The sequence below is a fragment of the Tympanuchus pallidicinctus genome, unplaced genomic scaffold (genome assembly GCF_026119805.1).
Source record: "Tympanuchus pallidicinctus isolate F22 unplaced genomic scaffold, pur_lepc_1.0 scaffold3, whole genome shotgun sequence".
In the NCBI taxonomy this organism is placed as follows: Eukaryota; Metazoa; Chordata; class Aves; order Galliformes; family Phasianidae; genus Tympanuchus; species Tympanuchus pallidicinctus.
In genome coordinates, this window is record NW_026294747.1 from 101,888,098 (window position 1) to 101,902,781 (window position 14,684).

The 14,684-nt window shown below is 42.8% G+C and overlaps 1 protein-coding gene and 1 long non-coding RNA gene across 2 annotated transcripts; both read right to left on the bottom strand.

The window, feature by feature from the left end:
- Positions 1-709: 709 nt before the first annotated feature.
- Positions 710-1,675, bottom strand: LOC128086100 (uncharacterized). Its single transcript, XR_008209237.1, has 2 exons — positions 1,348-1,675; positions 710-970 (listed from the first exon to the last, which is right to left on the bottom strand). It is a non-coding gene; the product is annotated as an uncharacterized LOC128086100 (long non-coding RNA).
- Positions 1,676-8,224: 6,549 nt separating this feature from the next.
- EIF1B (eukaryotic translation initiation factor 1B) lies at positions 8,225-13,330 on the bottom strand. The gene is made up of 4 exons (XM_052694324.1): positions 13,185-13,330; positions 11,558-11,721; positions 10,777-10,878; positions 8,225-10,183 (listed from the first exon to the last, which is right to left on the bottom strand). The coding sequence occupies exons 1-4, from the start codon at positions 13,213-13,215 to the stop codon at positions 10,139-10,141; spliced, it is 342 nt and encodes a 113-aa protein (XP_052550284.1). The 5' UTR covers positions 13,216-13,330; the 3' UTR covers positions 8,225-10,138.
- Positions 13,331-14,684: the final 1,354 nt, after the last annotated feature.

Consider the following 14,684-nt stretch of genomic DNA (forward strand, 5'->3'; position numbering starts at 1 on the left):
CTTCCCTTTCTGCTGTTTTTCAGCAACCAGAGGTCAAAGGAATGAGACCTGCAGTGAGCAGTAGCTTTGTGTCATACTGGAAGAGTCAAGGCACCATTTCCCTACTGCTGTAAAAACTGTAGTTTACACTCAACTGTAAACAAACAGCAGCACTGAGTGAAAACTGGTTGGAAATAAGTCTTGACTAGGAAGTCTGATGCATGTGTTCAGGTTGGATATCAGGAAAAAATTCTCAGAGTGCTGAGGTACTGGAAGAAGCTGCCCAGGGAAATGGTGAAGTTTTTTATGATAAGGGCAATGAGGCACAGGAATGGGATGCCCAGAGGGGTGGTGACCGCCCGGCCTTGGAGACATTGAGGATCAGGCTGGAGGGGGCTCTGAGCAATGTGGTCTAGCTGCAGGTATCCCTATTCATTGCAGGGGAGTTGGACTAAATGGCCTTTAAGGGTCCCTTCCAACTCAAACAATTCTATGATCCTATATACCAACTGCTGCAAAGAAAGAAAGGAGATGTCTGTTCTTCTTCAGGTTCCCACTTGCAGGACCTCAGCTCAAGGCAGGTACAAGTCAGAGAAGGTGCATCAGAGAAAGGCGCCCTTTCTGAGACCAGTATTTTCAACTTACAGGTGGGAATTTTAATTCTGTGTTTCATGCTGACATTCAAACGCTTAACAAGGAAAATAAAATATTTTTCTCCCAACCAATTCACTTCTGCTTTCACATACAGTTCCATGGTGCAACAATAGGGTACAAACAGAAGGGAAGGCACATGAAAAATATAAGAACAAACTAGTTCAGCCTTGGAAGTAATAAAAGCAGAGTGCATCTTTGCTGTAAACCACATCCACTCTGCAGTTTTGTGAGCTTCATGGCTTTTCAGAGAGGCAGAGCTGGTGCCATGCAAGCAGACACAGGACAATCTTCCCTGTGCTTTTGAGCAGTGTGTGCTGGAAGCTCAGGTCCTAGGAAGCTGGAAATCAGACCGTGAACAGATAGATGAGCAGCTTTCCTCCCATGGCCCACATTAAGATGAGGAAACCAGAAGCTCGAAGTTCTAACAGTGCAACACCAACATAATTTGTCATTTTTGTTTCTCACAGCTATGGGGTACCTGCCCTATAGGAACACGGTTGTAACTGAAAGAAATGCGCCATCGTGGATAACAAGCAGCTGAGGATTTTCAAACATTTGCTAACTCATCTATCAACCTGATAACGAACACCTTCCCATTGTTTTCACACACAAAAAAAACCCCAACCCAAACCAGAAAGTTTTCACTGCAGCTTATTGAATTTAAAATTGAGCATGGACTCAGCACAACCAAAAGAAAGGGAGAATAACAAATACCTTCAGCAAGGAACACGAACTTCATTTTGAGTTAGTCTGATAGCTGGCAGGATATGTTTTCGCGTGAGGATCCCAAAATATAGGTGGGTCTTCTGTATCAATCCAGAAGGATTCACATCTCCTCACCCTGCAAAACTAGATCTCAGTGACATAAATGTACCTGATTTTATGGAACAGTGCTAGTTGAAATAAGTAGAAAATCAGTGTGCCCCACCACCAGACCAGAGAGCATCACTGAACCCAGCTTTTATAAGCTAAGAGAGTCCATGAGCATCTGAAATTTCTGAGCAGGAAGGGTCAGCATTCCTGCTTTTTCTAGAAAAAAAATCCATACATACATAATTTTAAGAAAACGGGTTTAAAATTACTGACAGATTTATCTGGAGACATAACTTTGCACATGTCTGTGCTATATTCTGGTGTGGTACATATTGCAATTGCATGCCCAGTGATTGGAACCAGGCTCACCTGGTACAAGTCATCTACCCATTTGATAGAATTGGCCATGGAGTTTCAGAAAGTCAGATTTCATGGACACGATGTACTTTGGAATCTTGTAATGCTTCACGCCTCAAAAAAAAAAACAGCTAATATGCAAAAGGGAAGCTTCGGTTGCACAAAGTACCATTTATTCACCTGAATCATCCAAAGGCCAAGGGAAAGACTGCTACTGACTCATAGCATCTACTGAATCAAGTGTTGAGTTAGAAATCACTCATTTCAGCTTAGGAAAAAACACAGGCTTCCTAGAAGATCACATGGTGATGAAGTTTTATCCTTTCATAGCCAAAGCCATAGGAGCACTGTACCAACTCAGAGCGTTTTTCTTTTCTATGACACTTTAATAAAAGCCAGTTACAGTTTTGATGTTACAGATTTTTTAAAAAGTCTTTTTCAAATTCTTCTTTAATTTGTATCCACAGAAATCCAAAGCATCTTGACTGCTCAAGGATTCCATCTCTAATGGGCTGCTCCAACTCATACATCCATGGCAGATGAGTGAGCCCCCAGACATTATTCATGACCAGGTCCACACAGATACCTGTAAGGGCCCAGGCAGCCTGGGGTGGCACAGGAGAGGACTTTAGCCATACAAATTTCTGACCCCTAGCAGGGCCACTACTGGCAGCTCTCATTGTTTTGCCTGCTTCTGCAGCACTGGTTCCTTCCAGCACTTTCCTGCAGACATCAGGGCCTGGCATGCAGTCACTCCCATTTTCCCCTTACACACACACACACACACACACAAGTTTCTCTTCGCCTCAGTCTAGCAGAACCATTCTCAACAACCAATGTTTCTCTGAGCCTGCAAACACAAGACAACGGTGGACAAGAACCAACTCCTTCCCCCCAAAAGCAAATCACTTCCCATCAATTTCCCTCCCAGAACTGTCAGAGATGGTAGAAACTAGAGATGGAAAACATCTGTCTCTTTCTGTGGCCCCTTGCCATTAGCTGACTTGAGCTTGTTACAAAGACACTGTGGTCACTGTCATTGTGGCCTCTAGCAGTGAACTTTTCTCCTCTCTAAGGTGGAGCACCAGGACCGCCCTGTGCAAGCTGTGCAAGAGGCTGTGGTGGGCACAGGGAAGCCATAGGGTACCAGCCATGGGGAAGGGGTACATCTAAGGACAGATCTCTGTCAGGTAGGAGAAATTTCTTTTAGGGTACAACTTCACACAGGTTATGAGTTGCACAATCAATCACCTGGGAATTTTTACCACAATTTCCCTCTCTGCATTCCCTGGTTTCTTGTCACGCTCAGCATGTACTGTCTTCCATTGCCATCTAGGGATACAGACTGGAAACAGCAAGCAAACATTTACATAAGCTTTATTTAAAACCTATTTCAAGCTGATAAAACAGGTTGGTTTGACAGAGGCTGGTTATTTAGTTGCTTTTGGGGAAGAAAAAAATATTTTAAAATCCTTTCTCCGTGATCTCACAATAACTGTGTGTTACTGATCACTTCAATCCCACTTATCACACACAAAGGGTGGTAGACAGGTAAGCACACACCACAGCAGTCAGCTCACACCTCTGCATTGCAGGACACTGCTTCAAACCTGGCAGCTGTAAATCCAAGCGCTTTTGTGCTTTTCAATCAACACCATACAATTTTCTTCTTTCTTAAACAAAAGCTTTCTGGATGCACACAGGTTTTGGCTGTTACAAGCCCAATTTTGAAACTGTTTGTATAGCCTACCATCAAAGGCCCACTTTTGAAAATAAAAACCCAGTGGATGCTTTGCCAGTATCAGCACTGTAAGTTGTAATCTGGAAAATACTGTCCATCCAATTTCAACAATTTTAGGACAATTTCTCCTGATGCATGCTTGGACTGGAAAAAAGTCAACCCCTTTCTTCCTAGATCACTAAACTAGACCAGAGGCATAAACTGCAACCAATGCAGCTTTCAGCAGCTGTATTGTTCCCATCACAAAGCTGTGCTGCTGGATAAGCAGAGCTGGGCAGCTCAACCTAAGCAGCATCATGCTTGCCAAAAGCTCACACAGTCCATGCTGTGTCTTACTGCAAGGGGATCTGTAAGAAAGCACTGCTTAGGGGATGGATTTAGAGCACTGAGATAAACACAAGAACTCTTCTGGGCAAGAAATGCCTGTTACATAATGTAAGAGAGGCTATGTTAATAGTTGGCTTATAGAAACATAGCCCCACAAGTCAAGCACTTGAAGATTATCACGTTGCCTCTTTGAATTCAATTGTTTCCCCCAAGCTCCCCTTTTAAAACATTCTTAATGCCTTCCTTCTAAAAAAAATGAGTATTAGCAGTCCAAAATCAACTTAGCTGCTCACATACCAATCAGAGATCAGACATCATCTCTTGTGATTTAGGTGAGCTGGGAGTCTACTGAGTAAATGGAGCAAATGGCACAGCCTAGACAATTCCAAATATCACATCACCTTTTTTTTTGCTTAACACCCTGCAGAGCCTTGAGACAGCCATGTAAAAGTGGTACTGCCATTTTAAGCAACCAACGGAGCAAGTTTCCTTTGCATTTCCACTGCTGCACTGTCATCTAGCAGCAGGCAACTGCTAGCAACAGCGTGCTTTCATTTTGCGTATAAAATACTGTCCTCAGATGCTGACTTGTTCTCAGCCAGCCTTGCCCATTTCCAGTCTCGCAGGGCTTTTTTCCTCCACTGCAAATTTCCATAGTGGACTACTGGCAAATTCCCTCGTTCAGAGGGAACTGTCCTGAAGTTGTCAGGAGGTCTTATCAGGCAGACAAAAGATAATTGAAGGACTGTAACACACCAACACCAAGCATCCAGCTCCATCAGATCACAAACCTTAAACAGCAAGTTCTGTTAGTTTAGATTTATTGCTGGAAATGCAGCTGTGTACCAAACTGTCTGCTATAAACACCAGCTAAGAAATGGAAACCACACAGCTGCTCCTGCACAGTGCAAGGCAAGTGCCAGCAGATGTATTGGCTTCAGGTGGGGTGACACAAAGGGCTCTGCACTGCACAGAGGTACAGACACCTCCTTCCTCCTTGCCCCCTGAAGAAACACGTGCTGTTGCATTATGCACTTACCTTCCAGTGTTACTGAACAATGATTTGGTTTCACTGTGACTTTGTTCTAAGAATGAAACAAGTTACAGACCCCATGAGATGCCCCTTCCCTCATCCCAATGTCCTGCAGAAGCAGCTCAGCACTCTGCACAAGACAAGCAAGGGTGGGTGAGGATTTCAGTGCTCAGCTGCTTTCAAATAAAGCACTGTTCACAGTGTTCCACTGCAGGACAATCAGGAAATATCTTCATGCCACTGCAAAATCATACCTAAGGGAAAGGTGGGTAAGGAAGGAAAATACTCTTTTTAGTATTCCCTGTAACTTTTTTTTCATACTGAAATCTCACTCGTCCTCTTGAATAACTCATGGCTCATTTTACAAGTTACTGCTGGACAAAGGAACCCAGACACTGGTTTTGTTCTGCATCTTGCATCCAGGCTTTGAGTTACAGGTGCTGTAGGTCTGACAAGCGTGTTTGCAGAGCTATCTTTTTCACCAGTGTTAACAAGCACAGATGTGTCAATACTACTGATGCAGCCCATCAGTCATCAGGAAATAAGCCCCTCACTGTAGATGTATTAAGCAGCTAAGGGTGCCTTCCTCTACAACATGGGCTGCCCTTAGTTGATTTTTCCAGCAGGACTCTTTGGAATAGGCCATTTTTAACCTTCCTCACTGCAGAACTACTCTCTGGTTCTACATCATTGTATCTGACATTTGCTAGGTCCATCTAAATGAGCACCCTCCTAGTTCACATCATGGACAGCTACCAAAACATCTGCAGTGCCACCTCTCACAGAGTCAGCAGCTCCATCATGACACCAAGAGTTGTCTGTCACTACTGTAGGAACAGTGCTGTTTCCATACCTAATTTGATAGGGACCACAAACAGCTGCAGATGAATCCCATTTTCAAGCAGTGTGGCCATTCTACCTGCAACCACATCCACAGAATTCAGCTACTCTAACCGAAGCTTCGACATAATGCACAGATTAAAATGGTGGGTTTTTTTCACCTGTATAATCAAAGATGGATAAGCAAAGATGGCTTAAAATATGGGGAAAAAAAAATAATTATATAAGTACTACTATCTGACCCCAAATTCAGTTCTGAAATGTGATGTTACATTTCACAGATGTCACGTTCTAAAATAGCTAAGACCGAACTTGTGCACATATTAGTGCTTCTTCAAACACTGCTTAGTCAAGAAATTGGATGATCTTCTAGCTAAAATTTCAGATCTCAAGGCAATAGTCATTGTCTTGTTTTAGAGCTACGATCATCCCAGAACAAGTCTCAATACTTCTATGTCAGTTAACATGACTTACAGCAGATATTTAAAAGTGGAAATGGAGCACTCCTTGAAGACACCAGCTCTGTTACAAGAGGATGACATGCACCACATTAAATGGTACTTCTATCTTCCACCAAAAAAAAGAAAAACCAATCCTTTCTTACTAGTATTAAAATTCCATTTGCTTCGGAAAAGAAAAATACATAAAACAACACCGGTACATTTTATTTCAAAAGATTGTTGTCTCTGCTCTCTAGCAATACTTTAATACAGGTTATGACTTGTCCAAATAATTATCAAACAGCCTGTCACATTCTTTAACTTTATAAATACTAGTCTCATACATATATTCACATAATAAGAGAGAAGGCTGAGCCAAATTAAACAAGGGTGTCAATGAAAACTCCATACCCTGCAGCCTTCCAGGAGGATTAAGAACTGCTGGATGGAACTCAAAGTACCTGTCCTATACTGTAGGATTAGAGCAGCACAGCCTGTAACAGGGCAGCACATGAGATCTTACACAGACTACAAGCAGGACCTGTGTTACAGCAGGGGGCACTGCCTCACCCCTGCTTACTGGTGGTTTGTGAATACATTACGCACCTATAAGGCACCAGCGTAGTGATTACAGTCAGGATGGCAGAAGAGGATAAAGGCAGAACTCTGCTTAGTTTTCAGGTATGTAAGATAAGCTCCCAACAACAGCTCACAAATTTTATGATGCATTAGATTTTAGATGCATTTAGAACCTTAAATGCCAAGCCCTCGAGGAAATTCTATTCAGTGTTTTAAAAAATACACAAACAGAAATAGCAATGCTAGAAGTCAGCTCCAGGAAAACCTAAACAGATTAAAGAGACAAGCTTATTTCCTAAGGTTTTGTGTTGTTTTCCCCCTCCAAATCGTTATCCAGAATAGAACACTTCATTTAGGCTGTACAAAGATCACACTGCAGGAAAGGAGACGTTAAGCAATGCCGTTGTGCACACGGTATTCACTGGTTCAATTTGTGCACTCCTTTTCAAAGGAATTTGCTTGGGAAAATTAGTGCTCATCTGCCCATAGCTGTGCTCCTCACAACTGTCTCTGAAACAAAGACTTGGCAGATCACACGGGCAGGTCAAGTGCCTGATTATTCACAGAGAATGGAAAGCTTACAGACTTAAACCACTGACTGCTACCTGAGTTTGGGAAGCAATGCTCTCCTTCAACAGATGTATGCTCTGAACAGCCAATTCCAACAATCTGTATCTATACACATTTCTCTTATGTCTATCTCGTTATCTATACAACAGCTTACTCCAGCTTACTGGCCAGCTATAATAGCCTAATATACCTATATGCAGCAAGGCTACGAAATAGCAGTTCCTGCAGCCAACTCCAGCTAGCAGCCAAACCTCAGTATCTCTAAGGAGGCAACCCTGCAGATACGGAACGTAGAGGCTTCACAATATTCCAACACAAGAAAACACCACTATCTGCAGTCTGAGCTTGCACAGCCTCAGTCCCTGTAGGTTGAGAAGTGTTTTCTAGCTCCCTTTTCCTGCCTCAGTAATTACAGGCAACATCCTATTTTCTAATTTATCTTGGGACAGAGTGTGAAAACTGGCTTCACTGTGGAACAAGGTGGAACAGCATAACCCTAAATAGCTTTTTTCTAGTCTCACATTCTCCAGCTTTCTTGGAACAAGGGTCTGTATTTCAAGTCTGTGTTTTGACAGACATTTCAATACAATAGAACATGAAATTGTGGAAGCCTTTTCTCTGGAAGAAACCATGTCTGTAACATGGTTAGCTACAATCTCATCGTGACGCCAGTTTTAAACAGTTCAAGGACAAATTCCTGCATTCTTTCTAGCGAGACGAATTTTTGCTTGCTGCAACAACAAATCCCATCAATTTGAATTTAAAAGGTACTACTTATTCCCTCTCGTTTCTGTTCTTCATAAGTCAAAGCATAAGCAGCTCCACCAGTACAGCATAAAAATCAAGCCACCTATCAACTCAAGACTCCTCCTTTCAGAAAGCACTCTTAAATGAAGGGAACAAAATAAAGTTTCTTATTTATTTCAAGTAGAATGACTACAGAGAAATGACTCAGCTTAGGTAATGAAAGTTAACAACAGCATTTGAAATGAAGACTGACTCAGTAACACATGAGACTTGCTAATCATTTGTTAATCTCCAATTCAAAAACCCACTACAAGTGCTCATGTAGTATCAGTGAAACAGAAGACTATCCTGTTTCCCCGCTCCCCCCATTGGGCAACAGAACAAGCTTTGAGATAAAACATCTTTTTCCAGTATTTGATCAAATGAAGATCATTAAGTGCTACACACACCAAAGGATTAATCACCTGTGAATCAGGACTTGGTAAACTTGGGGAACAATGACTTTATCTCACTAATGTGCAAGACTAGCATGATAGTTGTCAGTCTTTGGATTTTAGTTCCATGTGTTGATATTCTGTTTACAGGAGGCTTCTCCTCCTCATCCTAAGCACATGACACCTGAAGGGTACTCTCTCTTCTGGGACACCCTTCTGGAGCAGAAAGGCCTGAAGAATGCATGGAAATTGAGAGACAGAAGAGTGGATTCTTACAATTATCTAAACCACAGAGTACAAAAATGTCCTGTGGATGCTCTGCAGGGCTCCCCCAGTTGTTATTAGTGGCATAAAAGTTCTTACCCGAACTCATGAATCTAAAAATGTTCTAACAGGTTGCAACTGAGCATTTGTCTAGAAAGGCAAGCCTCTGAACGTGAAGAGTACAGATACAGGTGGTAATAAACAGGAAAATTTCTCACATTCTTGATGTCTGCTTTGGCAATCCTTTTTTTTTCCCCCACATTCACCAGATGAAGTCATTTCATTCCATTAAGAGACGTGCCTTGCACTCAAAACACTAAATACCTACAGCTAACTAAAACTAGATGAGGAGCCTGGTAGAAAAGAACCCCAACACCTCTATTATAACACTGGATAAAGCGTAAATCAGCTTTCTCTAGTAACACACAAACCCCAGAACAAGATCCTCCATATTAAAATTTTTCACACCAGAAAAAAAGCTTAGTGAAAAGCCTGTTCCTTTCCTCACTTCTGCAGCTAACACTACAGCTAATAGAAGTACTCTGCCTGCCAACATTAAATGTTCAATCGTTGCAGAATCCAGTACTGTTCCCCTTCACTCTAACAGAAGAGATGAAAGTCAAACGGTTTGGGAGAAGCATTCAAGACCCTGATGTTTAATATACTCTCAGTAATAGCAGCTTTAAGTAGATGAACTTATGTAAGCCCTACTACGCTTAACACCATTACTACATTCTGCAGTAAATTTTGGAGAGAAGATTCAGCTACTTAATAAAGAACATCTTATCATGCTGCTATTAAGATACACCTACATAAAAGACTTAAGCTCTAGTCTTACAGCTACAGCATAAGATTGCATCAAGCTAATCTACTGATTCATCAGCTAATACTTCATGTAGATTTGCCATTTTTTTTCAGTAAGCAGTGATCTATACTTGCCACAAAACACTTCAGCCACTCTGTAGTAAGGCTGCTGCACTAGTTTAAACCTTAAGCTAAAGCATTTCAGATATCCCAGAAAATACATGAATCAACTTTTATTTTTTAACCAACACCACACACTATTTTAATACAACCCACACAGTTAAGTCAGGTGAAAAACAGTCAACAATCATCACTAAAACATTTCCATTGGAAATGTGCTGAAGTTCACAAGCATCTTCATTACCACCTTACTGGAGTTTTCTTATGTGTTTCTAGTCTACACACCACATGTTTCACACAGTCATGCAAATCTGAAACCAATTCAGAATGGTGAGATAATAGGGAAGTCCATTCACTGCAAAGATACATTTTTCACAGAAGAGCCAGGCTGGGTAGGACCAAACACTGAAGGATTCTTCATGGGAGTAGGGGTGGGTTAGAAACCATGAACCTTCAGTTGTTCTTCCTTGACAATGCCAATCTACAGGAGAAAAGCAACAAACTTCAGTACAGCTTCCACAAGGAAGATACTGTGGTATTAAGTCACTGCAATCTTCTACTTTGATTAAAGAAACTGAAATACAGTGTAAACTCAAGAAAGCAGTGTTCTGTTTTCTAAACTATTTCTGGGCCACAGAGAAGAATTTACTACACCAAAAATAAAATCCTGTCAGATGCTGGATTTTTCTGTAGTCCTAGCACTTGGTCTTCAATGGTTTAGAATCCCTGCGCATCGTGATTTACATCAGCAAAAACGGTGGCGACAGCTTCCTCTACAGAAGCACCAGTTTTAAAATTATGGTTTGCATCAAGCACTTGATTTACACATGAAGTTAAGCTGCACTGCCAGAAAACAAAAAGTGTGTTGTGTTGTAGCAGGGTAAATGCACTCCAAAGCAACATTTTCGCTCAAGGTCTACTAATCCTGCAAATGCCATTCTACTTTCTGAATGCAAGTATAAAGGAACTATCATAGACATAATTAACTGCTTAATTAGCATCAGTGTCATCCATTACACTATTACCTGCAGACAGGTTTAGAATACTGCTAGGTATTTATCAGTAGTTCCTCACCTCCAAGAGGAACTGGCAGATGTTCTTCCTCTGGTCACCTTGAAGCTGGATAACTTCACCGTATTCAGGATGCTCAATCACAGTACCATTACAAGCAAATTTCTAGAGAGAGAGATTTATATTGTAAGACATCTAATGTGCATTTTGATTTTGCTTAGTAAGACTTTTCAGGAGAATTTTATTCCAAAAGCTGCTCAGTAAGTTCCACTGCCAAGCTCAGCAAAGGCTAGATGTACTCTAAGCTCATTCTGAAAGCAAATCGAATATGTCTGATATATACAGAGAGAAAAAGCAAGCTGCTGAAATTCAAGTAAAGAGAGGATTAGCTCCCATCCTAAAGGAACTGGCCAATGCAAACTACAAGAAAAAAAACCAAAGGCCTAAAGTACTCTTCCAGCTCTGCACTATTAAAAATATAAGTAATGTTACCCTAGAAAAACTCAAGGGCTCTACTTCAATGGTAACCCAACTCTGGCAGAAGCAGGAATGCAGAAATAATTTATCTCCAATTGATCTTATTCTTTACATCAACAATGCCAAACATTTGTGAAATTTAAATGAACAATTCCGAATATGCTGAATTTTATTCATAGGAAAGAAACATTTCATTTTTCAGCAAAAAGCAAGCATCACTGGACACCAATGGAACTTTTGAGACAGATAGGAGAAAGGAAACTCAAGTGATGTCCACTACAAGCAATGATATAAAACAAATGTTTGGTTACTTAACATTAATAGCTAACATAACTCTTTCATCTTTATTCTTAAATCAACATTTCACCTTTTTGAAGGCTTTCACAAGTTTCTTCTTGTCATAGTCATCTGCAATTCCCTGAACGGTGGTTAGAGTCTTTCTTCCGTTTCGCTGTTGGATCCTTATATGAATGTAATCCTCAGTCCCTGCCGGGAGTAAGTCGTCACCCTTCGTAGCATCAGCAAAGGGGTCTGCAAGAAGAAAAACACCCATCTAAATCCCATGGAAGAAAAAAAGAACAAGCTTAAAACCCAACAATTCCTCACCTCACGTCTTTTTTTAAGGGTAATCTAACTCTTTTTCTCTCCTGTTTCAAAATCTGTTAACAACAAACTTTCTAGAGCTCTATTAAGTCTCCCCTGGCTTACTCACAGCGCTCTTTAATACCTGTCTGGATGTAACACTTTTCAGCCACAGTCCTATTTTACTGCACTATTTTATTTACTGTAAACTGTAAATTGTGAAGTTCCTCACCTCAAATGAAGAATCCTATACAGCATGCGCTTTTAAAAGCACGTTTCAGACAGTCATTAAGTACTTCAAGGGGAAAAAAAAAGTCTGTAAGGTGGTCGTATTTCTGTTAATCAGGTTAACTGATTAAGTACAGAAAAACAGAACAACTCTTGAACGAACACACCTTTACGAGTTCAAAACGTAAACTGTATGCCATGACAACTACATTACCAGCCTTTTCAGTCACAGACATAATTCCTAGCTTTTAATGTAAAACATAGCAACAGACACTATGAGATACCAGATGCAGTCTCTGAACCAACCTCTCAACGTTAGGTAAGAATTATAACAAGGTTATTTAGGCTTTAAATGCAGCAATGCCAGCTCTGAAGTACTTCCAAGCTTAAATGTACCTAACACTGGTGAAACAGGCATTTCAGAAGAAAGGTTTCCAGTTAATGAAATCATACAATCATTATAATTAGAAAAGACCTGTAAGATCACCTAGTCCAACCACTGACCGACCATGCTGACTGACGATGTCCCTCAGTGCCACATCCACTCGGTTCTTGGACACCTCCAGGGATGGTGTCTGCACCACCTCCCTCGGCAGCCTGTGCCACTGCCTCACTGCTCTTTCTGATAAGAGTTTTTTGCTACTATCCCGAACATCCCCTGGTGCAACTTCAGGCCGTTCCCTCTCACCCTATTTCTTGTTAGGTGGGAAAAGAGGCCGACCACCACCTCACCACAACCTCCTTTCAGGTGATCGTAGAGAGCAATCAGGTCTCCCTTGAGCCTCCTCTTCTCCAGACTGAACAATTCCAGCTCCCTCAGCCGCTTCAGTCCCTCACAGCTCCGCCGCCCTTCTCTAGACACGCTCCAGGGCCTCTGCGTCCTTTAGTGAAGGCCCCAAAACTGAACGCAGTATTCCAGGTGCGGCCTCATCAGCGCCGTGGGACAATGCCCTCCGCGCTTCCAGCTAGTTATTTCTGATACAAGCCAGCGAGCAGCTGGACGCCCTCACTTCTGTTGCCCCATGTCGGGACACAAGGCCAGGCAGCCCGAGGCGGCCTCAGACCGCAGCGCTGGCAAATGGCGCTGCACGAGGGGCTCCGGCGGCCCGATACCGACCGGGGCTCGCTTGGGGCCGGCTCCGCGGCTACCCGGGACGGGGAAGGGGCGGCCTGCGGGCTCTTACCGAAGGATTGGAGGTTCTGGATAGATGACATGCGATTCTGCGGCGAGAGGCTGGCGCAGCGGGGAAAGGCCGCGGCTGGCTCCGCTCGGGTCACGTCTGCGGCTCCGCAATGCCGGCGGGGGCGGGGAGCGGGGAGGGGAGGGAGCGGGGAGGGTGGGGAAAGAGCGAGGGGTGGGATAACGAGAGCGCAAGGAGGCGGACGAACCTGCGAGGGGAGCAAAAAGAGAAAGGAATGAGAGGGGGAACGAACGCCGGCGGAAAACAGCGCTCGGAGCCCCCGCGGCACGCCGCCCCGCATTACCGCTAACAAGCAGCGGCCTCCGTTTCCCCTCACAAAATGGCGGATCTCCCGCGCCGCGCTCCTGAGCGCCCCCGCCGGCCCCGCGCTGGCTCACGGGAACTCGAGTTCTTCCCACCCCGCCGCTGAAGGCCGCGCGGCGCCGCTCCGCGCCGAAGGACTACAGTACCCAGCGTGCACCGCGCCGCCGCTGGGGGAGCAGATGGCTGCTGGGCCCGCAAGCCTCGGCTTTGGGGCCTTTTATTGAAAGAGCAATATTAAAAAATATTTTAAAATATTGAAAATATTGAAAAGGGCAATTGATCTAAAGAAGTAAGTTGTAGCATATCCTTAGAAACAGCTGATGTGAAAAGCAGAAATACCATATAGATATTAGCAACATATTTTCGAAACATGGTTACGGAATTATGTGACAAATTCTTTCTCACGAAGCTGCCATAGACTTCAAATGTTCTAAACATTTAGGTTGTTCATTAGGCCAGGAGTGAAATACATTTAATGTTAGGATGCCATAGGCAGGCTCCAAGATACTCCCCTCTATCCTCCTTCCAAGCTTATCTCTATGCAAGGACAAATGGATGATGGGAACAACAACCCAGTGTAAAGGGGGTAATTAAACAATTAAGAGGTTGTGTTTATGTTCATGTTGTAAAGCAGGCATGACAGTTATGAGCAGATGTTTGTTAAGAAAGCGATTGTTAGAAGGCAATTAACCAATTAAGATATTTGTGTTTCGGTGGCAAGAATTTGTGTTTACTTGGTATTTGCATGATTAGTGAAACGTGGTGAAAGAGTGTAATGTAAACCTGCAGTACTCAGCCAATGAGGACCGAGGGGAAAGAGAGATAAGAGTCGAGCAGTAGGGGATAAAAGATGAAACTCTGTTTTCTGTGAGCTCCTGCTTGCAGGAGGCTCAACGCGGCAATTGTGCATAATATCTGCTTTATCAGAGATACCATCCTGGAAAATTATTTGGATATTTCCAACACCTCTATCAGGAAACCCTGCTGGAATAACTACTCTCCAGCATACCTTCAGCAGTTGCTGTGACTGACCAGGTCTGATCCTCCTCATTGCCTCCCTTATCATTTGTTGGTCAAGACTGTGATGCCATATGCTCTTAATTATGACTTTCTCCTTTCCCTAGTATTTTTTTTTCCTTATTCTCCACTAGAAATGTCCTTGATCAGAGAGCCTTACAG